Raw genomic sequence first — 23,089 nt, 5'->3', positions numbered from 1 at the left:
GCAGCTCCTAGTCAAGAACATGATAGTGATAATTTAGCACCTAGAAGGTCAAGTAGACTTGTAAGCAAACCTGTGTGGATGAAAGACTATGACTGTTGCAATGCTGATGATCCCACTAACCTTAAAATGACTCTTGCACATAGCTACTTTGTGGAGAATGTCTCTAACTTGCAGGAACCAAAGAGTTACATAGAAGCTCAAGACAATCCAAAATGGAAGCAGGCCATGAAAGAAGAGATCAATGCTCTGGAAAGAAATAAAACATGAAAACTGACATACCTACCTCAAAATAAGAAAGCCATTGGATGCAAATGGCTCTACAAACTAAAGCTCAATCCTAATGGCACAATTGAAAGGTATAAAGCCAGATTAGTGGTAAAAGGATACAGCCAAATTGGGAGAAGACTACAATGACTGTTTTGCACCTATTGCAAAAGCAGTCACTATAAGACTTCTCCTTATTGTGGCTGTGGGAAGAGGGTGGCCTTTACACCACCTTGATGTGAATAATGCCTTCCTACATGGCACTCCACAAGGTTACACAGTACCATCAGGAAAGGTTTGCAAATTGGAAAATATTTGTATGGTTTGAAGCAAGCCTCCAAAAAGTGGAATGAGGAGTTCACTAACAAAATGAAGAATTTTGGCTTTGAGCAATGTGATCATGATCACTGTCTATTTATAAGGGGTTTAGGTATAAATTTAACTGTTTTACTTGTGTATGTAGATGACATACTCATCACTTCAGCCTCTGAGGAACAAATCATGAATGTTAAGGATTATCTCAATGAACTGTTCACTGTGAAGCACTTAGGAACTGCCAAATATTTCCTAGGACTTGAACTTGCTCATTCAGCTGAAGGGTTAGTTGTTACACAACACAAATACGCTCAAGATATCATCAAAGATATAGGATTGAGCAAAGGAAAACATACCACTACTCCATTGCCTGCAGGGTTAAAGTTATCAACTGAAACAGGGGCTGACCTTACTGAACCTTCCAAGTATAGAAGGCTCATTGGGAGGCTATTATACCTGAGCTTCACAAGGCCAGATTTTTGCTATGTTGTGCTGCAACTGAGCCAGCATCTTCAGCATCCTTGTGAAAAACACTGGGATGCTACAACACATGTTGTTAGATATTTGAAAGGTACTGCCTCCACAGGTTTGTTTTTCCCCTCTAATGCCGATTTCTCACTTCGTGTCTTTTATGATGCAGATTGGGCTGCATGTCATCTAACAAGAAAATCACTAAGTGGGTTCTGTATCTTCATTGGGCAGACTCCTATATCCTGAAAAACTAAAAAGCAAACTATGGTGGCAAGGTCCTCAGCTGAAACTGAGTACCGTAGTATGGCAACCACTACATGTGAGGTGACATGGTTGATTTACCTCTTGAAAAGCTTGGACATTCAAGTGAACCATTTTTCTGTGACAACAAGGCCGCGTTACACATAACAGTGAACCCAGTGTTCCACGAAAGAACAAAATACCTCGAGATAGATTGTCACGTGGTGAGAAACAAGTTTAAGGAAGGAGTTATACTGCTAACTTATGTGGTCTTAAAACAGCAGGTAGCAGATGCATTCACAAAACCTTTGCCTAGCAACTCGTTCCTTCATCTCAGGTCCAAACTGTCCTTGGTAAACCTTAATTCAAGTTCAGCTTGCGAGGGGGGTGATGAAATTCAGCATTAAATGGAAACAGAGCAACAGGTCTGGAGTTGCAGATTCAATTGTTCAGAACGAAGGAGTTACAGTAGCTGCTGCTAGAAGTGTTCCCTTATCTGCAATAGTCGTGTTTTTGTTAATTGCGTTTTTTACTATTCGTTTACTTTTTCAGCAACTTAGTAGTTGTTAAGTTAGTTGGGTCCAACAGTGTATATATACACTGCCTTTCTCTTCCTGAAGGAATGCAATGTACTCTGAGAACTTCCAAGAAATACAGAAGTATTGTTCATATACTTGATTCCCATTTTGAATTCATTCCATCGTTTTCAATTCATGTCTGCAATTCAGTTTCTCAACACAATACCCCCTGAGTGTAACGACCGTCTAACATTTAACTCAATCCATTAGGTTTCCATATATTTTTGTATGAATTGATAAAAATACCCTTGAGATTAAAAATTAAAAATTATTTTATTTTATTTATTTTTTATTTTTTATGGATTAAGCGGATAATAGTTTTATATTTTTTATAATTTTTTCATCCACTCCGTCTGATTTTTTATAATTCTTTTATTTTTTAAAAACTAAAAATTACAGTAAGGTCAAAGTTGGCAATTTCATATGACCTTCATCCAAAAATTACATAACTTATCAAACATTAGAGGGGTATTTATAATTTTTCAAACAATAAGTATTTCTAATTATGCTAAATCTTAGAAGAGATTATTGTAATTTAACAAAATATCTGTTTAAAGTACACAAAAATATGAAAATAGGTATATATAGGATCTGAGCCCAAATAACATCATAAGAATTGGACCTCAACTTCGTCGTTGGCTAGGTGTGTAGTGCCAATGATCGTGATGCATAAGGGTATTGCGTACTTTGTATTATATGAATTAACTATGTTTTATATTTTTGTTAAAATACTAATAAGCAAAAAGTCCCCACCAAAAAAAAAATGTAAAAAAGCAACCCTTGAAACTTTAAAGAGAAGCCGATTGCTTCCAACATCAGGAGCCGCATTGTTTTTTTTTTGTTATTAGGAGTTTTTGTTGCGTGTTAGTGTTTTTACATTGAGAGTTGTTGCAATTCACCCAATTGATAATGAAGTATAAATTTCATATATGATGGTAATGGAGTCTAGTAGCACTACACGTTTTCGAACCATCGTCCGAGTATGCTAAAAATATAGAATGACTAATTTGGGTTAATATTGCGATGCTTAAGTCAGCAAAATGTTGTGGAGAACATAAAATAGGAACACTAGTAAGCTACTCAAAATAAGTGATTTTGATGATGAAATATGTAGAACTCATGTGGATAAACTGGAACGAGTGAATATTGAAGAGAATTTCGTGTTTGAGAGTTGAAGTGAAAATGGTACTTGAAAAAAATGAGTTACCTCTGTTGACTTATCTAAATCTATATTTCTAGGAGCAGGATGGGAGAAAGGGGGAAGCTGTTGAGGTTGATTAAGATATCTTCGGATTTCTAGGGATACTTAGTTTCTCATAATATGGTCGGTCCAGATGGATGCCACATCATCAGTGTCCCAAGCTAGCAAAAATCTACCACATCAGCAAGAAAGTAGCTAAAAATAGGTTAAGTGGTTACATGTTTGTTAGAATAGGTGACTGACAAGCCAATTTGTTTGCTCCTGTTATCTATGTTAGAGGACAATTTTATTCAATATAGTATAAATATAAGAGTAGATTACATCTACCTTTCCTAAGGTTTGACTTAATTACCAATACCATGTTGTTATTTCAAAATTTGTAAATACCCTCCTGTAGTTTGCTAAAATCATGTAATCCTTAGACGGTTGGTACAAAAATGTCACGTTTACCCTTATTTTTTTCTTTTCTTTATGGCTGAAAAAAATTAGAAAAATATGACTTTGTGTAAAGTCCATTTCGCCCCTCAGTCTTTTGCCCGTTTCTTTCTCTTTTCTCCCACGTCTTTTCATCTCCATAACATTTCCAAGAACAAATCCTATTAACACAAAAACCTTTCTCCTCTCGTTGCCTTTTATCATATTCACTTCAAAGCTTCCACATGCCATCTTTTGTATGAGATAGTCGCTATTCTGCTGGAGTGAGAAGTCTTGTTCATCGCCTCAACTGTTTGAGTGAAGAAGAAAAGCTATGCATACTTTCTCATAACTATCAACAATTTCCTTTTTTTTTTTTTTTTGCGCATTTTTATTCATAGTATTGTTGTACTCACGTTTTAACACTCAAATGTTGGAATTTTTTCCTTTTTAACAGAAGCAATGTTAGATTTTATGGTTTTTCCTTTGGTTTTTTTCTTTCTTTTTTGGGTTTGGTATATATGTTTCAAGTGTGTGTACTTTGTGACGTTGTCTACGTTATTTTTGTTGATTGCATTTTTTTTGTAATTTTTGGAAATTTTCTAATTTTTCTGACACAACTATAGGTCAATTTTTGGTTTTTTTTTATTTAATAAATTCAAGTTAATATAGTATTCCCATGATTTCTTATCAAGAAACCAGGGCTACTATAGGCAGAGACTCCAGGCCTGATGAGTCGAAGATTGATATGCTCATTGATAATTTCTTGCATATCCTTCTTATCCTCCATATTCATTTGGATAGATTTTTGTCGAACATACTCGTACTTGCACCCTTCTTTAACCTTCATAGTAGCTTCGAGTTTATTCCTATCTCACCATGCTAGAGGGTTTTTCACTAAAGTTTTTCCAGATGAGTCTTTTGACATTTTCGAGGGAAAGTCTGCTCTCCGCACGTATGTCTAGTGACTTTATCTCCTGCAATGCTTCCTTGAGGTTTTTAATCTCTTCTTTAGATTCCTCGTAGAAACTATTGCTATCAATGAGTCCTTGTTGCGTAAAAGACAAAAAGATTTTTACCAAATTTTCTCTAATCCTACATTTTTTAATGAGTTAATTTGACATCATCACCATGTTGGCTGCAAAAATTTATAGACATTATCCTGTTGAATGTCTTTTCTCTTTGCAAAACCTGTATCTCACTACCACAGTTAGTAGTAAAAATCAACAGTTTTCTGTTGTTATCCTGCACAGCACTTGTATCATAAAAGTAAATAGGAGGTGTTTTCACCTTGTACCAAGATGCTCCAAATGCTTCTTCAATCATGATTTTGCTTCTCATATACCCTTATTGAGTATTGTGAAAAAACCCTGTCTGCAATAATGGGTAAGTTTTCATAGCTTTTCTAGGAAAAACTCCAGGCTTTGTTGTAGAAATTTATGATCCTAAGTCAATATAAGCTGCAAAGGTACTATATCTTATATTGATCATATAACATACCAACAAATATGTATATAGAAAAGGGACTGGTCATGCAATCTTATGATAACACCATCCAGATTGAATTCCATCCCGTTACCTTTTCTTCCCAATGGTTTATGATCTTCAAGAAAATTTAACCCCAAAGTCATACTCCCATTCTTTGTTCCTGCAACCTCTACAATCATGATCTCATATCCTGCTATTTCTAGCATGCCTTCATATTTATCAATAACAGGTTGCTACAAATGATATAAGTCATCACAAGGAAAATGATTTTCTTTCTTAGTGATGTCAAATATAACTTGTGTTTCTTTTCCTCCTTCAGAGCATCTAAGTTTACATTATCTACCCTAATTTCTTGATGAATAAATGTTCTTATCAACTACTTTTCTTTTCCTTTGTAGCCTTTGTAATCCTATCTTCAAAAAAAGACATTCCTACTACTAAACTCAATTATAGAGCTAAGTGATCGATCTGAAACTGTGTGATCCTTGATTATGATTTCGACACCACCTACTCTAGGTATCCTAATCGGGTTTGGTGTCATCATCTTGGCAAATTTCTTGAAAATTTTAGGAATCTCAATATACTCAAAATAATGTGTATTGAAAAGGGCATAAGCTATTCTATAAGTTATGAAATATAGTCTATTACCTTCTTTCATAAGATCTTTTCTTTTAAAATGTTGATCAAAGGTCAAGACTCTATTGAAATCTTGGTTTGCTAGGTTGTATGTAATCCTAGGATAGATATCAAACATTAATTTTCCTACATATAAATTACCTATCATTGTCCCAAGACAACCATCTTTTAAGTTATTGATTCTTCCATCATTATAGATAAATGTATTTTTAAATCAATTTCTTCATTAAAAGTTGCTTTAATTACTACCTCAATAATTCCTTCATTAAAAGTTGCTACCTTAATAGTTCCTATATGGATCCGTTTCATCGTAACAATTTCCTCTTCTCTAATCTTACTTAATTTTTCAAGAATTTCTTCTTTATGGATAAGTTGCACTTTCATCACATTACCCTAAGCTCCATGGGAATAGCAATCACCTGAATTTACTTTGTACATTATGTGATGTTTCCTTTGGTTCGTCCTATCTGGTTGAGGACTCTCCCAATCCCTCTAATTCTAAATCCATCATATGGGCTGAGGTTGGAGTCTTGACACATGATTCTTTCCATGATTTTGTTTGACACCATCATCCTTGAAAAGAAATCTGACAGGCTTTTCAAGGTTTGGAGCATATCTCCCTTATTGTAATTATTCTGACTCGGTTGAAGATCCATCCGAATCAGTCTCTATTTCCTCCTCATGGACGCTTTCGTCTAAAGGAAGGTCTTGGAATTGGTAAATGGGTACCAAATCGCCATAGTAGACTGCATCTAGGATGTTCTTCGTGGCTTCAAATTTTCATAATTCACCACGTTTCTGCGGGCAATTTGAAGATATATGACCTTATGCTTCGCAAGTCCAGCAGTTGCAGTCTTTGGAATTTTCATTAGGTTAGGTATATGCCCGTGTAAAAGTTCTCCTTGTAGGTGTTCTTCCTATGGATCTTACATCTGTTCGTCTAGATCCTCGGAATGAAGCCCTTATTGGTCCTGTCTCTGTCCATATTTGTATGATCTGGCTTTTGATTTAGACCATCATGATCTTGGCCTAAAAGAAGTTTTTCTAGAACTCCTAGGGTAGGGGTCACTATTATGATTTCTCCTCTTCCTTGACTCGTTAGATTCCCCTATAACTGTAGGAAAATCATTATTATCGCAACAGAGAGGGATTCGTTTGATCTTACTTCTCAATTTCTTCATGTTTTCCTGGATGGATACTTGATAACATCAATCTTTCAGCTTGTCTTTAAGAAAAGACATCCTCCTTACAACGGAATCCAGCTGTCCTTTGGGTACTTTGTATGACTGGATCAATATTTTCCTCCATGGACTGTAGATCTTCCCAAAGAATATTGGAGCTGCTACTTTTGTTGCTACTCCACTCTAAAAGAAAAACTTGCGAAACCAATAGATATATTCATCTAATACCCAAATACTCCTTAATTGAAGGCCAAAGAGAGCTTGTGCATATTTTCTAGCCTTTTGTGCTTTACTTCCCTCAAAGTATCCGTCTCCGATGAAGTGTATCTTGATAAGCCTTCCTAGCGATCTGCTATTGGTCTGTGAATCTCCAACAAGAATGCTGGCTTTGGTCACTTCTGGGGTGTTATCCCATCCGATCTTCACCGAACCCCCCAAGCTTAACTCCACTAGTTTTATGAAGTTTTCTTTGTCAAGTTTTAAGGTAGTTGTCGTTATCTTTAGGGTTGCAACCTATTCATCTATCAACTTCTCGATATTCTAAAAATTGATAACATTCATGACCCGTATGGATGCAAGGGCTGGAGCATAGTCCTTGCCCAAGATGTATTTTCTGGCACCTTCCTTGGATTTCTCCCTAAATTCTCTGTAAGTCAGGTTCCCACGAGTGTCGGTGTCTTGTTGGTTGGAAATCTGTACTTTCTATCATTGGATGATCCTGGAGGATCATTGGAACCTGTACTTCCCTCCCACGGTGGTAGGGCTGGAGTGATTAATTTATGGATTTGAATGTTGACTAAGTCCACAGTCCCAAGTTGGGAAAGGGTTCAGCCAATTTTGTAGATCTGGTATATTTACCCTTGTTACTTCCATTATTTTATAAATATGATGGATGCAGTGATCAGATCCTCTCAGGTCTTTAGTTTTGGAATCTCTGTAGCCTTCCCCTTCTGGTGTAGAAGAGGCACTGTTCCAAGGGCGTCCCTGATACGTTCTTGTCAGGATTTGAATGTTTCAGGGTTTTCCCTTTGGTTTCTCTTTATATATGCAACTTTTATCTTTATATCTGCATGACTCTTGTGTAGATCTTGGAAGATCTTAAGGATCTCATCCACCTTTTGGCTCAAGTTTTTCTATTTTCACAGGTATATGAATTAACTTATGTCCACAGTTTTGGACTGTCTTTTGACTTTCTCTTAGATCTTGTGAAATCTTCAAGGTGTCCAGCTCAAGTTCTTTCCAATCAGTTCCTCTATTTTTTCTTTCCTGAGAAGATCCAAGTCAATCCTTTTAGGACTGTTGCAACATTTCTCAAGAATTTTCATAATAAATTCCCTTCTTTGTATTTCCAAAATTTGGAAATACTCCATGTTCCCATTGCAACTCGAACTTTCATTTGGTTCCAATTCTCTCAAAAATCTCCTCCGTTAGTGGATAAAATATCTAAATATAATATAATTAAATATTTTTTCAATAAACTTAGACTCGTACCTTTTTTTGTGAGCATGGGAGTAAAATTCAAATAGGATTGAAATTGGACTAGAAAAACTCATTTTAAAGTTAAACAAGGGTAAAATTGACTTAAATTTGATCGCAGGACTAAAAATGTCGCTTTTATAAAGTTACAGGACTAAATTTATCTCTTTTTTGAAATTATAGAACTAAATCTGTTAGCCCAAAAGTTGAAGGACTAAAATGTGCCGTTAACCAAACTTACAGGACTAATTTTTTCATTTTCCCTTTCTCTCAATTGTCATATGAATCGTCATGGGATCAAAATTCAAATTGCCATTTACAAAAAAGTGCATAGTCTCTTTTTTCTAGAATTACCTTTACTTCTATTTTATGAGTTAAATCATAATTAATCCATATTAGGCCCATTAACCATTAAAAATTCATATCTAATTCATATAAAATATAATTTTATTTTAAATCCCACCCATAACAATCCATTCTAAATCAAAACAAACCAAACCTGCTAAAACATTGAATTGAATTGAACCCATGGATCTTAACCCACATTAATCCCTCTAGATTGAACCCATAATCAACCCATATTAAGTCTATCAAAAATCCGTAACACACACATTAACAACTCATATCCAATTCATATAAAATATAATTTTTTTTAAATTTCATCCATAAAAACCCATTCTAAATTATAACAAATTCAATTCAACTCAAAACTAAATAGATCAAATTGAACCCATGGATCGTAACCCATATTGACCCCTCCCTTATATTTATTGTCCAAAGTAGAAGCCAGAAGAGCAGGGTGTGGCAATGAGAGAGAGGCAATTCTATCCACCAATTTCCCTGAGATTTGGCAATAGCATTCTACTCCATCAACAACTCAAATCAGAAACGTATGATAAAAGATATATCTCAATCTATAATAAGAGAGTTTGGGAATAATATTGAATTAGTTTTACAAGGAAATAAAAATAACTCCAATCACAAATAGTTATTAAAAAGGAAATAGAAAAATAAAAAGAGTCCAACCACAAATAAACAATTAGTTTTTACTTTAGATTGTTGTGTTTGATGTAAATTCGTGTTTTACATTATACTTTCTCAATTTGTTTAGCTAATTTCATTGAAAATTTGCAGGATAATCTACTTAAACCACACTTTTAGACATCATGGTTGCCTAGTAAAAAAATGTTGTCATGTCACATTGATTTATTTAACAAAAATAATAGGATAATATTTGACGTAATTATGAATACTTCTCGTTATGTAAAAATTATAAATGCCCCCTGATGTTTGATAAAATTATATAATTCTTGAATTGGAGTATGAAATTATCAATTATACTCTTACTGTATTTTTTTCTTTCTTCAAAAAAAATTGTAAAAAAATCAAATAGAGTTAATGAAAAAATTTTAAAAATTACAAAAGAAACTATTCACTTAATCAATAACAAAATTAAAAAGAAATCGAATTATAATCTTTAGTCGACGAGGGCTTTGTTCACCACAAGAAAATAAATAAAAACCTAACGGAGACTAACGAATGGGCTAATTATTAAACGGCCGTTAAAATCAGTGAGATATTGATAATTTTTCAAACAACGAGATGATATTCGTAATTATGCTTAACATCGAGAGAGGTCGTTGTAATTTATCCAAAATAATAATATAATACTATATATTCAGAATGCAATATGTACAAAATACCTATATAACAAATTATATCCAAACACATTCTCTTTTTTATATTGGACATAATCTCAAAAAATATCAATATAATTTACTCAAATAAAAATCATTTCTATCTATGTTTGAGGTGTTTTTGAAAGTTAAATTTACATTTATAAAATATAAGTAAATCTGTATCTTAAATTCATTGTTCTTTTTTTTCACTTTCAAGAGATTCTAAATAAAATTTTAATTTTAAATGGAACTTTACTTAAAAAAAAGAAGAAAAAGAAAAATTCTTACATAAAGTAACAATATAACAATCTTACTAATCAAATATTATTTGGAAAAAATACAATTTACCTTCAATTATATTAGAAATGAGCAAAATGTCATTGTAAAAAATAAAATATCAAATTATTCTTTATTTTGAAAAACGAAGCAAATTATCCCCTATTCAAAAATTGACAGGAATAATTTACTTTATTTTTTGAAACACAAAATAATTTGCTATTTTTTTTTTTTTCACATTAAGTATATGTTGATTTCAGATATCATAAAAATTAAATTGCATTAACACAATATTATTTTCAACTCATCTACATTATATATCAATCAAATTGAAAATTCATGATATTGAACCATAGCGCATACTGCTAATTGATTTCAAGAAATTAAACTCTAATTAGGTTCCTACTTTATTTAGATAGAATTAAACTCTACACATATATTCTCCACCAAAAAAATCATAGATCCATACATATTATACCCTTCCCAGAAACAAGCATGAGAGAGAGGGAGAGTTCTTATCCCAAAAATTAGGAACAAAAATAATAATCATACAGTTAATTGAATGTCCCCAAGATCAAGCTCTGCAGCAATCTCCTCAAGCTGCTTCTTTACGCTCATGTCAATCAGTTTCGACCCGGAATTTCCATACCGGATCGTGAACCCGGCTACCAGAGACGGGTCAATCACCGTCTTGATTCTGATGTTCCTCGCCGAGGTCAGTCTCTGGACCTCCTTCGCGATCTGCGCCAGATGCTGCGACTCCAATTGTACCACCGATGTGACGATCGCCACCTGTGTGTCTGTCAATTTGTTGTACACCACTTCGAACTCCTTCACGATTTCCTTTATCAGATCGATCCTCTTCATGTCCACCAGAATGTTGAGGAAGTTCGCAACGTGAGGCTGCAGGCCTGACGATTTCGCGATCTCGTCCAATATTTTCCGCTTCTCTTCCTCGCCAACCGTGGGATTGGTGAAGAAGTTCAGCACTTGCTCATCGGAGAATATTTTCTCGACCTTCTCGACGTCGCCGGAGGTTTCATCGAGCGTGTTGTTAGACTTCGCGACCTCGGCGAGGGCATTGGCGTAACTTCCAGCTGCGGTGTCTGCCATTCTGGCGCCGGAGGCTCCGCCTCCGCGGCCGCGGCGGCGGAGAAGGGGCTTGATAGTGAGTTTAGGGATTTTAAGGTTTGACGAGAGGGATAGTCTGGTAATTGGTTTGGAATGGAGTTGGGATAACAGCGGCGAGAAAGTGACTGGGGTTTGCTGCAGGGCGGCGGCGGCGGCGGCTGTGGCGGCCATTGCGAACGACGGTGGCAGCTGCTTCTGGTTGGGGGAAAGAATTTTGAGAAGCATTGATAGGAGAAGAGGGATTTTGGATAGGGATTAACGGCTAGGATTCGGGAAGCTTAACTGACAAACGGTGGAGATTAGAGTAACTATCTAGTGATTGAGGAGAAGAATGGCATCTTATCTCAACGAGATAAGAAATTGACACGTGTGCGCTTCACATATTTTGCGAAGATTGACCAAAATGCCAGACACCTACGCGTGATTATTGGTCTTTATTAGGGGTAAAATTGAGAATTCGAAATAACACATCCAAGAAAGATTTTTCACAATGATTTCAGAAAACAATTTCTTGAAAATGAGTCCAAATATAACAATATTTTTTCCTCAAATTTCCGTTTTGCAAATATTGAAATAGTGTGAAGGTAAAATAAGATCTATTGCTTCAAGTTCAGTCAAATTTACAATTACTATCTGTAGTTTTATATAATTAAAGAGCATTTTTTTTTATCTGTCATTTGCTTTTTATTTATTTTATTTTTTTCCCTTTATTCTCACAATTTGTTATTTTTCTCTCTTCTTAAGTTTGAAATCTCTTTTCCTGCTCACTCTTTTTTTTTTTAAATAATTTTATTTTATCGTTTGAGCTGGGCTGGACTGAACTTATTGAACCTTTTCTTTTATAAAAATAATGCATGATATATAAAAAAAATTAACTATTTCAATAGTTTTTTTTTATATTTTTAAAACTCTAAAAATTATTATCTTTTGTTCTACTTCTAAATATTTAGTACTTTAATTCTTTACTACTCTTTGTTTATTTTTTTCAAAATTTAATTTAAATACTTTTTGAATTTATTATCATCTAAATTTATTATTGTAAGCGTTTTCGTCAAGTTATTATTTAAGTTCATTATGTACTCTTAACTATTATTTAAGTTCAATTTATTTTTTTTCATAATATAATCATAAATCTAAGTAATTATTCAAAAGAAAACTTCTATTTCAAAAATTACAAAAAAGGCACATTCAGACATCGTTCAAGCCTCAATCGGGCTGGTTCGTGAGCTGGAATTGAGTTCATAAATGGACTCGATCAGGGCCCATTTAAAGGCTTAGAACTGATCCTATACAGTAGTGGGTTAGTTCTAAACCGAATTTTTTCGAACTAGTCTATACTGATTTTGAGCCGACCCGACCCACTGCGTACCTTCAAGCACAATTAATAATATTCAACAAGGTGTATTGATATAAATAGTGTGTCAGTAGTTTGAATTGTTGATGTTGTCTTCACCCCAAAAAAATAAGCTTGGCTGTAAATTCTTATATCCTGCAATTACTCCACTCAGTGTGTAATACATCAAATATGATCGGGACTAAGGAAATTATAGAAGAAATGACACAAATGTCCTTAAAGTAGGTATTTATTAGAAGGTCAGGGTAAAGATTCGCGCCGGATCTGGACCTACGACTCGGTTCTAAGGACCCATTGCTTAGGGTCGTCAATTCATCTGATATCTTACAGTTTAGGATCATGACACGTGGCACGAGGTAAGTAGACCCTTTCAGACAGGCTGGTGGTCCCATTCCGACACTATAAATGTCCCATATACAATTCATTTATGGTAAGACATTTATGATACTAAAAATCTCACTAAATACTTTGAGATCGTTTTCTTCTATCTCGACCCATCACTAACTTAAGCGTCGAAGGGTCTTAACTAGGGGCCTCTCAATAGGCCTAATAATTTGCTATTTTCTCACATCCCAACACTTATTCAGAAGACGCGAGGTAGTTTACGACCTGCAACCCCTAATCAGTTGGCGTCATCTGTAGGAAATTAAAAAAAGAATCATTTCAATTCGAGGTGGAAGGAACCTCCATAGGAGATCACACTCCTATGGAAGAACCAACACAATTGGAGCAAGGGGAACAGAACCCCAGAAGACAGGAAGAAAAAATAGTACATTTAACCCATGAGGAATTGCAGCGGATGATTGAAGCGGTTAGCAGAAATGCCATTGTAGAGTATGAAAGAAGAATGGTCAATGCTAGTTGTTTGAGAACCTGTAAGGAGACAGTTGTTCAGGATCAAAGGAAAAGAGATCAGGAACAACCCAAAGGAGGTTACAAGTTGAGCAGAATGCGACAAAGGGCAGGTACCTGAGAAAGGTCATGAAAAGAAAATATCAGAGTCTGGATCTAGCAAAAGAGAAAGACGAAGGGATCCAACAGTTTCACGAGCAGAGTTGGAGGACGTTGGAAAGCAGATAGAAAGGCCGGGCCAACATATAGGTGAATTGAAAAGGCATGGAGAATTGGTAGCATAGAATAAGAACTCGCCATTTCCAAACAAAATACTCATTGAGTTAGTGGACCCAAGTCTCAGGTTGCCAGATCTACCTAAGTATGATGGAACCAAGGACCCCCAAGAGTATGTATTAGCCATCGAACTTGAAATGAATTTATATGGGCAAACTGACTCTATAAATGAAAAATTATTTGTGATTACTTTGATAGGAAAAGCACATGAATGGTTTACTAGTATACCAAATGAAACCATAGAATCTTATAGCCAGTTGATCCAAAAATTCACTTTCCACTTTGGTAGCAAAAGGAAAGAAAAAAGATAAGCTACCTACCTATTCACTATTCGACAGACAGATGATGAATCCATAAAGTTTTATAGGTCAATTCAATAATAAAACTCTGAAAGTGCAGGACGTGAGAATAGACATGATGGTAAGTATATTAGTAAATGGTCTAAAAAAGTGATCTTTCGCTTCAGCGTTAGCTAGGAACCCCCATAGGATGTAGAACAATTGATGCAGTTAGCCCAAAAATACATAGACGAAGATGAAATGAATTCAATAAAAGATGGAGAATGGTCAAATACTAGGGTCGAGATTGAGATCGGGATAGAGGAAGAGATAGACGAAACAGATCTGAGAAAGATAGAGAAGTGCCTTATCAATCGAAAATAATTCGGAGTAGCACGATGGAAGAAAATAAAAGAATGAGATGCATAGAGCCAGTGGAAGAGCATAAGGGGATAGAGTTGTTCTCAGGGGAGCCAAACAAAACAACAAGGACTGGATTGTGTATGAGCTCGTAGAACCCTCACGATCGATTTTATAAGAAAAAAATACAAATATGTTTGCATGGAGTCCTTCAGATTTTAGAGGAATAGATCCAAAAGTTATTGTGCATATGTTGAACGTGGATCCTCAAGCCAAGCCTCTGAAGCAGAAAAGAGATCGTTTGGGTAGAGCGCAATAGAATAATTGAGAAGGAAGTAAACAAGTTGTTAGAAGTAGGTTATTTAGCTGAGGTTTGGAATGGTTACTCAACGTCGTAGTGGTACCAAAGACAGCAACAAAGTGGCGGATGTGTACGGATTTTACGGACTTGAACAAAGTATGCTCAAAGGATCCCTACCCACTACCTCGGATTGACTTGTTAGTGGACTTCATTGCATGTTGTGCCTTATTCAGCATGACGAATGCATACTAGGGATATGACCAAATTTTTATAGCCGAAGAAGATAGAGATAAAACTTCCTTCTTTACTAAAAATGACATGTATTATTATAATGTATTGTCGTTTGGTTTAAAGAATGTAGGTGCCACATATCAAAAACTTGTCAATAGGATGTTAAAGATCCCATTGAAACATCCATGGAAGTATATGTAGATGATAAGCTGATAAAGAGCAAAAAAGAGGAGGAGCACCTGTCTCACCTACAAGTAGCCTTTGCGGTCATGAGGAGATACGGCATGAAGCTAAACCCAGCCAAGTGCACTTTCGAAGTTAGATATGAAAAATTCCTAGGATACATGGTAAGTGAAAAGGAAATTGAGGCCAATTTGGAGAAGATAGAGGCTATTTCAAATAAGCTCGCCAAAAACAATCAAAGATGTATGAAAGTTAACAGGGAGGATTGCATCCTTAGCTCACTTCATAGCCAGGTCGACAGATAGAAATCTGCCTCGCTTCAAAACGCTAAGGAAGGTAAAGGATTTTCAGTGGAAGTAGGGTGCAAACAAGCCCTTAAAAACTTGAAGCAATACCGGATTACCCAGCCACTACTAGCAAACCCAACGTGTGGGAAACTTTATATTTATACTTAGCGGTTTTTGATGATGTAGTGAGCTCGGTCTTGGTGCGAGTAGAAGTAGGGAAACCTACCTAATATATTATACTAGCAGGATGCTGCAGAAGCTGAAAAGAAATACATCCAGATAAAGAATTTGGCCCTGGCACTAGTAACAACACCAAGGAAGTTAAGACCTTACTTCGAGTCACACAACATGGTAATATTGACTAATCACTCGCTCAGACAGATTACATTTCGACCTAATGCCTCAAGACGATTAGTAAAATGGGTGGCAGAGTTAGGTGAATTTTATATAGAGTACCAATAAAAAATGGTTGTGAAAGCCCAAGTCTTTGCTGACTCTATAGTTGAGTTGGTAGGTGAACAGGAAGGAGAACAACTTAGAGAGGAAGGATGGATGCTGCATGTAGCCATGGATCCTCGACCTCAAGTGCTGAGCGAAAATCTTGCTCTAAGGACCAGGAAGTTTGGAAATCGAGGTCGCAGCTAGGCTTGTTTTCCCCACCACAAACAATGAAGCATGATGCGAGGCCCTGATTATTGGCTTAAGAACGCTTTGGATGCTGGAGTAAAACAGTCAGATGTATACACCGACTCTCAACTGGTCGCAACGTAGATAGATGGATCATACGAAACTCAAGAGTATTCAATGACCCAATACCTAAAAAAACAATTTAACAAATAGAACACTCCAAAACACAAAACCAAACATTATGCAAGAGTTTTACAGTAGGATCCAACACTTCCTTGCTTCAACCCCCATTGGATGATAACTCGGCTGCTTTTTCGAAAGAAGATCCAGCCAGCCTGGAGAGTGATGAATTTGCTAGTCTAATATGGGAGACAGGAAAAATGGGTACTTCTGACTTGAAATTCTCGTCTCTTTCTTTTTTTTGGTCAAATCGCGATGCTCGATCGCGAAGCCATCCCCCTTTCCTAATTTTCAATGTGAAGATGGCCTCCCGATTCCATTGATAACATTTTGCAATGAACTGGCCTTTCTTGGTTGTCTGGTTTACTTTATGAATTTATTCTCTTATCGTAGTCCCAACTGACCCCTTTGCATGGAACCTCAAACGGTCATCTATGCTTGGAAAGATTTTTGTTTTTTTTTTCCAGATTTTTACTTCGAACCACCTCAAAGGGTCATTTACTTGAATTTTTTTTTCAGAATTTTACTTCAAACGACCTCAAAGGATCATTTGTACTTGGAAAACTTCTTTTGCAAAATTTCCAACGACCTCGAAGTGTCAGAATAGTTAGATGGTTGACATATACCTTATTTTTTTTAAGAAGAAAGGTATAGAATAATTATTTACACTCAATGCACAAAGTAATGTGTTCATGAATTCGACCATAATATACACAAGCTATACATAAGTTCAAACACTTGCATTGGTCTCGGCTTAACCATGACAGATATGTGTGCATATAATATACAAGATATCAAGTTATAACTAAAATAATCAGAATCAAAATCATTTGAAATGCTTAAATATTGAAAGCATTAGAACCAACTATGTATTCAAAATGTGTCATAAGAGTGTTTGCACCGTATCTCCTTCCAAATTTGAGATGGCTGTATTTCGAACATGTTAAGCGTCTGAAACTACATGCATTCATCCCATGTGTTGCCTGCTAACAAGATCACTTTCACCTTGCTAGTAAAGAGATCAGCATTTTCAAAAACTATTTTTTGATAACTCGTCTCATATGAAATATGGAGAATGGCATCAACTCAATTTACAACAGGTTGTATGAACGTGCAGATAGAGAATTATTCGAATGGAAAAGCGCAATTCACCTCACAACCCAAATACAGAATAGAAATGCTACAAGACTATAGCAATTAATATCAACACAACGGATGTAAATCCTGTCTTGCTTACTTGGAGTCCGCAGGTGACTGGGCATGAGGGCTGACATTTGAGCCTTGAGATGTGAACAAGTTTGGGTATGAGAAGTAAGTCTCGTCATCCAACGAGGGCAATCTCTGTGGCTGGTGATGTCCGGCGCCTTGATTGAGAACATTGCTGCCGAGAGAAGTCCCAGCAGCCACTTGTGGATCAAAGTGTGAGGGATGGGCTGTTGGTTGGTGAGTCGTGTATTGTTCATAACTCTCATTTTGGCTTGGAGAAGTCGAAGCACTGTCAGAATCACCAACCGACTTGTGTTTAAGTAGATCGGTCTTTTCCACCACATCTGACTTGGATTTCTCGAGATGAAATGGGTTCTCAACAGTAGGAACCGAGACGGCATCGTTCTTATTCTTTACAAGCTCACTGATCCGGAGCTGAGCAATGCTTGCTGCGGACCGGGCAGCTGCTGCTGCACGCTCGGCTGTTTCTGCAGCAGCCTGAGCTGCAGCCAATACGTCTTGCAAATCCACATTAACATTTTTTGTCTTCGGAACAGCAGGAGGTGAACTGTGCTCTCTCGCAGGAAATGATGCTGGAGATTGTGATGGAGGAGATATGAATGGCACAAACTGTTTGTCTCCCACTGGACTGGCTGAAATTTTGGGTGATGCGTCTTCTTTCATAGCTGATTTCTCCAGCATTACATCCTCAGACCCCAAGTTTGATAGATTTTGGTTACCTCCAGAAGGATTGGGTTCTTCTTGATCATCAACATCGGATAGAGCAGAGGCAGGAAAGGGCAACATCTCTGGTGCTGTGACGGAGCCTTTATTTGACTGTAATGCCTGCTTGGGGACTTCAGGAAAATCGATTATGTCAAAGTCTGCATCAGAATCAGAGTGTTCGTCGGCGGCAGGTTCCGCTGTAGCGTCTTCATCATGCTTCTCTTTGGGAAGAGGGACTTTGGAACCACTGACAAACTGCGATGGCCCGTTCTGGAAAGGGAAGGGAAAAGAAAAGGAGCTCAGTTCAGAACATTGAAATGCAATCAAGAAGCAGCAGTAATTACCAGCAAGTCTTCATGTGGTTTCAACAATGCACTTTCAGTAACACTTGGATCCCAGTCTAGCTCATACTCTTCAGCAATTTCCTTCAGTAACTTCAACTTTACATCGGGTGCAGGTGCTCGAATGGATAAAAGCTCTATCAACTGCAATTCCAAATTTCAAAAAGAAAATTTTAGACAGAAGAACTGAATACAAGTGGCTATGTAAAATGGAGCACAAGAGCCACTTTGTCTAACCTGCCGATTGACCCCACACTCGGGCATAAGCTCAGTTGCAGCAGACACGAATTCTTTACCATATTTACCAGCAAACAGAATTTGCACCTGTAGCAACTCTGGCAGATCGGCACACCTCGGTGCTGCAAAGCATACACTGGAAATAGCCTCCTTCAAGTCCAGAGGGCAATCCCTGAAATGCATACAACATGAACAGGCTTAGCTCACAAGACAAATCAAACTCCAAAAAGTTCACACATCAAGAAAAAAGTTCAGAGGGTCACTGGGACAGAATAAAGGATATAGTTACGGTAATGGACAAAGTAGCCACCTCCACGAGGAAGAAAAAGAAACGGACTACACCAACCCTCATTTCAGACTTCCACAATCCCCCCTCCCCCCTTCCGTCATCAATGAGGCTTGTGTCTTCCTTGGTGAAAAGGGGGAACGCCTCCGCCAATGCTTTTCGACTGTCTGTCGATACTGGCCCTTCCCTTTTCATTCTAGCAGTGGGGCAGGGATTTACTTTTGTTCCTGTGGTTGCAGTTCATACCTAAGGTAAACATGATGTGACCCCGAAGGTAAAGATTCAATGGCCTCCCCCTACCTAACCATAACTCAAATGGCAGGGTCCTTCGTTTGAATTAGCACCTATGCAATAATAAGATCTTGCCTCAACTTTATCAAGAACGTCAGATTGTAGCCAAACCCGAAAAGGATGTAAATTTGGATGCTACAGGGAGTGCCTGGAATTGGAAATGGCTTTCTCTAGATCCTCTTCAAAAGGTGGTTGTCCAAAAGCTTTCACCAACATGAAAAATTTTATCTATACCGAAGACGAAAATCAATTCTCTATTGAATTCATATGAGATTTTCCAATGTAGACTTGGCCTATGCTATAAAAGGCTAATTGTGAGTGTGTCTTTATATTGAGAAAATCCCATGCAATCATCAGCTCATAGCAAGAACCAACATTCAGACGCATGAATAGATCAACACTGCCATGAATGTGAGATACAACACTTTTAACTTCATTCAGGTGTATGGTGCTGTAAAATAAATATTCGAATGCAACTAGAAGTTCTTATTCCCTTCTTCCTACCGGAAACCGAAGCTACTTTTCATCTGCCACGTGTGATGACTTACAAATGCATACTGCTGTGATTTATTAAATTGGGTCCATATTAGAAATATGCATTGCTAGTGCAATTTATATGATGCATTTGGGGTATCAAACTGTTAACTCAATTCCAATTTGATGCACTCTCACACTTCCATTCACATGCGCATTGTCATTATGCTTCTGTAGTAGAAGGGAAGCTCGTTACGTTAGCTCGTCCGGTAAGAAAAAGTGCAAGTGACTTCTAGGATTTCTAGTTCCGTGCTCCTTGAAACAGGATTCTCTGACTCGGTCTATGGAGGGATATGATACCAAATTTGCTTTCCAAGAAAAATGGATGGACATGTTATTCACTGAAGGGGCAAATGCATAATTCTAGAGTCTAGACCTAAGTGAATGGATGGTCCTAGTTCAGTTTTTCAAGACTGTTCAGACAATTAATTTTTCCAAAAGAAGACACTGAGCTAGTAAATTCTATTTCTGTGCCATTAATTTGTTTGACAGAAACTTCAACCAAAAAAATGAATTACTTGAACAGTATTTACTAAAGCACTCAATTGCCACCATACTGTTACGGGCCAGGCTTCACATATGACAGTCCTAGACCACAGAGAAAGCGAGATAGAGGATATCTACAAATCACCAACCAGAAGGCAAAAGAAGCAAAAACTGTTATTCACTACGCTAGAATGAAAAAGGGAAAAAACAAGTGACAGTGCCAGCATGACAATTGTGAATTATACAAAGGATACTAAAGCAAAACATCAGGAGTGAAGGATCCAATATTTACTTGCATCTTGGGCTTGGACCACAAAGTTTGGTAATTACTTCGTAAAACTATTAGCAGACCTCAGTAACATAAGACCTCAGAAATCTTTGAGACCAATTTCAACCTCGTGAAAAATAAACCATTCTCATATAATTTCACAATAAACGAAGCTCAGAACCCAATAATTACTTCTATCACTATTCAAATTCTTATAAGTACTACTTCTACTATTGCAGCTACTACTATAATCAATAATGTTAACATTTGAAGAGAAGTAATACCTTTGCGCTTCAATAATTGGGAGGCGGACAGCAATGAGCTCACAAAAGAGCTCAACTATTTCTTGTGCAGCCATCATCTTCTCTTCTCTTATAATGTGCTCTACCTGACCAAGAGAAAATAACATTCAGAAAGGTTGACTACAAATCCTTCAACATCTCCTCAATGGCTTCACATAAATGTTATACAGATGATCATTATGACAAAATAACAAGAGTAACTATGTGCTGTATTAATACCCGAATCCTGGCAGTGGCTTCTTGACCAGTTTCAAGTAGCTTTGCAATTTCTTTACGCATCTGCTTTAACTGAATCTCTCTTCGATTCCTCAGTAACTTTATCCGAGGGATTGTGAGTTTTAGCAAAGTTTTACTGCAATTCCGCACCAAAAGATTGAAAACAGGTTGAATCAGAGTGCATATTTCCACAACCAACTCATAAAACCACCGGTAATTCACTAATCACTGTACAATTCAAGTATACAAAAAGAGGACACAACCACCGCAAATAAGTCTGATTCAACACTTCCGCCTAAAATAATTAATTTATACTACCATAACGCATATCAATAATAAGATCAAGATTAAGTTTCCGGCTCCATGAACACTAACTCTTTTCAACAGTTTGAAGAAGCTAAAATAAAACCCTAAAGCACATGATGTAGCAGAATTTATAGAGGAATCAGGTCAGGTCAGATCAAATAAAGATAAGAAGACTGAAATTGGGGTTTACCATTTGGCAGCATTGAAGCGCTGTTTGAAGAATGAATCAAGCATCGCCATGGCAGTAAACCTGAATTCACAGTGTCCCGAACAGTGATTACTTTCTTGGGAGATGATGATGAATTCCGATGGCTGTGAGATATTTTAAGGAGAGAAAAATAGTAAAAGGAGACGCGTATGAGCTTCGGATAGGTGAGAGGTTTCTTAGTATGTAAGCATATTTCGAGATTAATGAGACCTTAGACTTTGGTCAATTAGATAATAAGGAAATATCATAAACTACATTAAGAAAAGATATCTATTAATTTTTTTAACAGAAATAGTATTAATAATATTAAAATTTAGGATAATTACACCCAACCTCCCCTAAGGTTTGGTATAATTATACGTAAACTCTCTATGATTTGAAAATTATATTTGGCATCCCAAAAGTTTGCTTTCATCTAATAAGCAAGTCCTTCCATTAAGCAAAATTGACTGAATTCGTTGATATTGACAAAAAACCAGATAAAAATCTATATTTACCATTAATTGACTTATTATTGATTTATTGTAAGTCAAAATAAATTTTTTCTATGACCAAATTACTCTCACACGTCTTCATACATTAATACATGTGAGACGTTATATTTTTACAAATCCATTGAATTCTTACAAACGAAAGATCTATTTATTAAACGAAATTGTATATAATTGTTTTAATTATAAGGGGTTTATATATAATTATACCAAACTTGAATGGAAGGAAATGTAAATTATTTCTAAGATTTAAACAAGAGTATGTGTTAGATGTTCAGAATGGAAAACCTTTCTCACATAAATACAGTATCTGTACAAAATTGGAGTCTAATATAATAGTTTCAAATATTGATTCTTTTGCCAAAAGGTCTGTCGCTTGATCCCTACAGCAGAACAGTATTTGCAAGCTGTGGAATTTTTTTTTTTTATATTTAGGCGAGATGTGGAAGTTAGTCTAGCTCTCTAGCAATCTTGCAAGGTAATGCCATGAATTATTCTTCTTCCTAACAATAATATTATAAATCACAGTTTGAGTCAGTTTTATAGATTTTTTAATATATTTTTTGTACTGTTAATAAAATTATATCTCTAAGGGGTCTCAGATTTCTGCCATATTGTTTGTACTAATTCCAATGGATGTTTGGAATGTTTTGGCAAAGTTATCTTTGAGGTCGTGTTTGGTCCTAATTTGTTTGACCTTGATTACCTATGAATTCGCTGCTTATATTGAGTCAATGTTTTCAAATTCCGATTGGATCGGCCTATTGGATCGGGAATTTGACTTGAATCCGGTCCGAGCAAGGGTACGAAAATAGGGGAGTTCAAACTCGGAGTCAACCGGTCAAAACCCGTGAAAATCTATAAAAACCAGTCAAATTCGGAACCCATCGACCTGGTTGAAAAAAAAAAGAA

At 36.3% G+C, this 23,089-nt stretch overlaps 3 protein-coding genes across 3 annotated transcripts; 1 reads left to right on the top strand and 2 right to left on the bottom strand.

Moving 5' to 3' along the window:
- Positions 634-1,296, top strand: LOC110012289 (uncharacterized mitochondrial protein AtMg00810-like). Its single transcript, XM_020695250.1, has one exon. It carries the CDS (start codon positions 634-636, stop codon positions 1,294-1,296), a length of 663 nt encoding a protein of 220 aa, XP_020550909.1.
- On the bottom strand, positions 10,603-11,650 carry LOC105165945 (ATP synthase delta chain, chloroplastic). Its single transcript, XM_011085101.2, has one exon. It carries the CDS (start codon positions 11,573-11,575, stop codon positions 10,766-10,768), a length of 810 nt encoding a protein of 269 aa, XP_011083403.1. The 5' UTR covers positions 11,576-11,650; the 3' UTR covers positions 10,603-10,765.
- Positions 17,307-21,849, bottom strand: LOC105165944. The gene is made up of 6 exons (XM_011085100.2): positions 21,669-21,849; positions 21,176-21,308; positions 20,939-21,042; positions 18,790-18,961; positions 18,556-18,696; positions 17,307-18,481 (listed from the first exon to the last, which is right to left on the bottom strand). Exons 1-6 carry the CDS (start codon positions 21,716-21,718, stop codon positions 17,513-17,515), a joined length of 1,569 nt encoding a protein of 522 aa, XP_011083402.1. The 5' UTR covers positions 21,719-21,849; the 3' UTR covers positions 17,307-17,512.

This window comes from Sesamum indicum, linkage group LG7, assembly GCF_000512975.1.
Source record: "Sesamum indicum cultivar Zhongzhi No. 13 linkage group LG7, S_indicum_v1.0, whole genome shotgun sequence".
In the NCBI taxonomy this organism is placed as follows: Eukaryota; Viridiplantae; Streptophyta; class Magnoliopsida; order Lamiales; family Pedaliaceae; genus Sesamum; species Sesamum indicum.
Note: the sequence above shows the minus strand (reverse complement) of the source record. Positions and strands in the feature narration are given on the sequence as shown.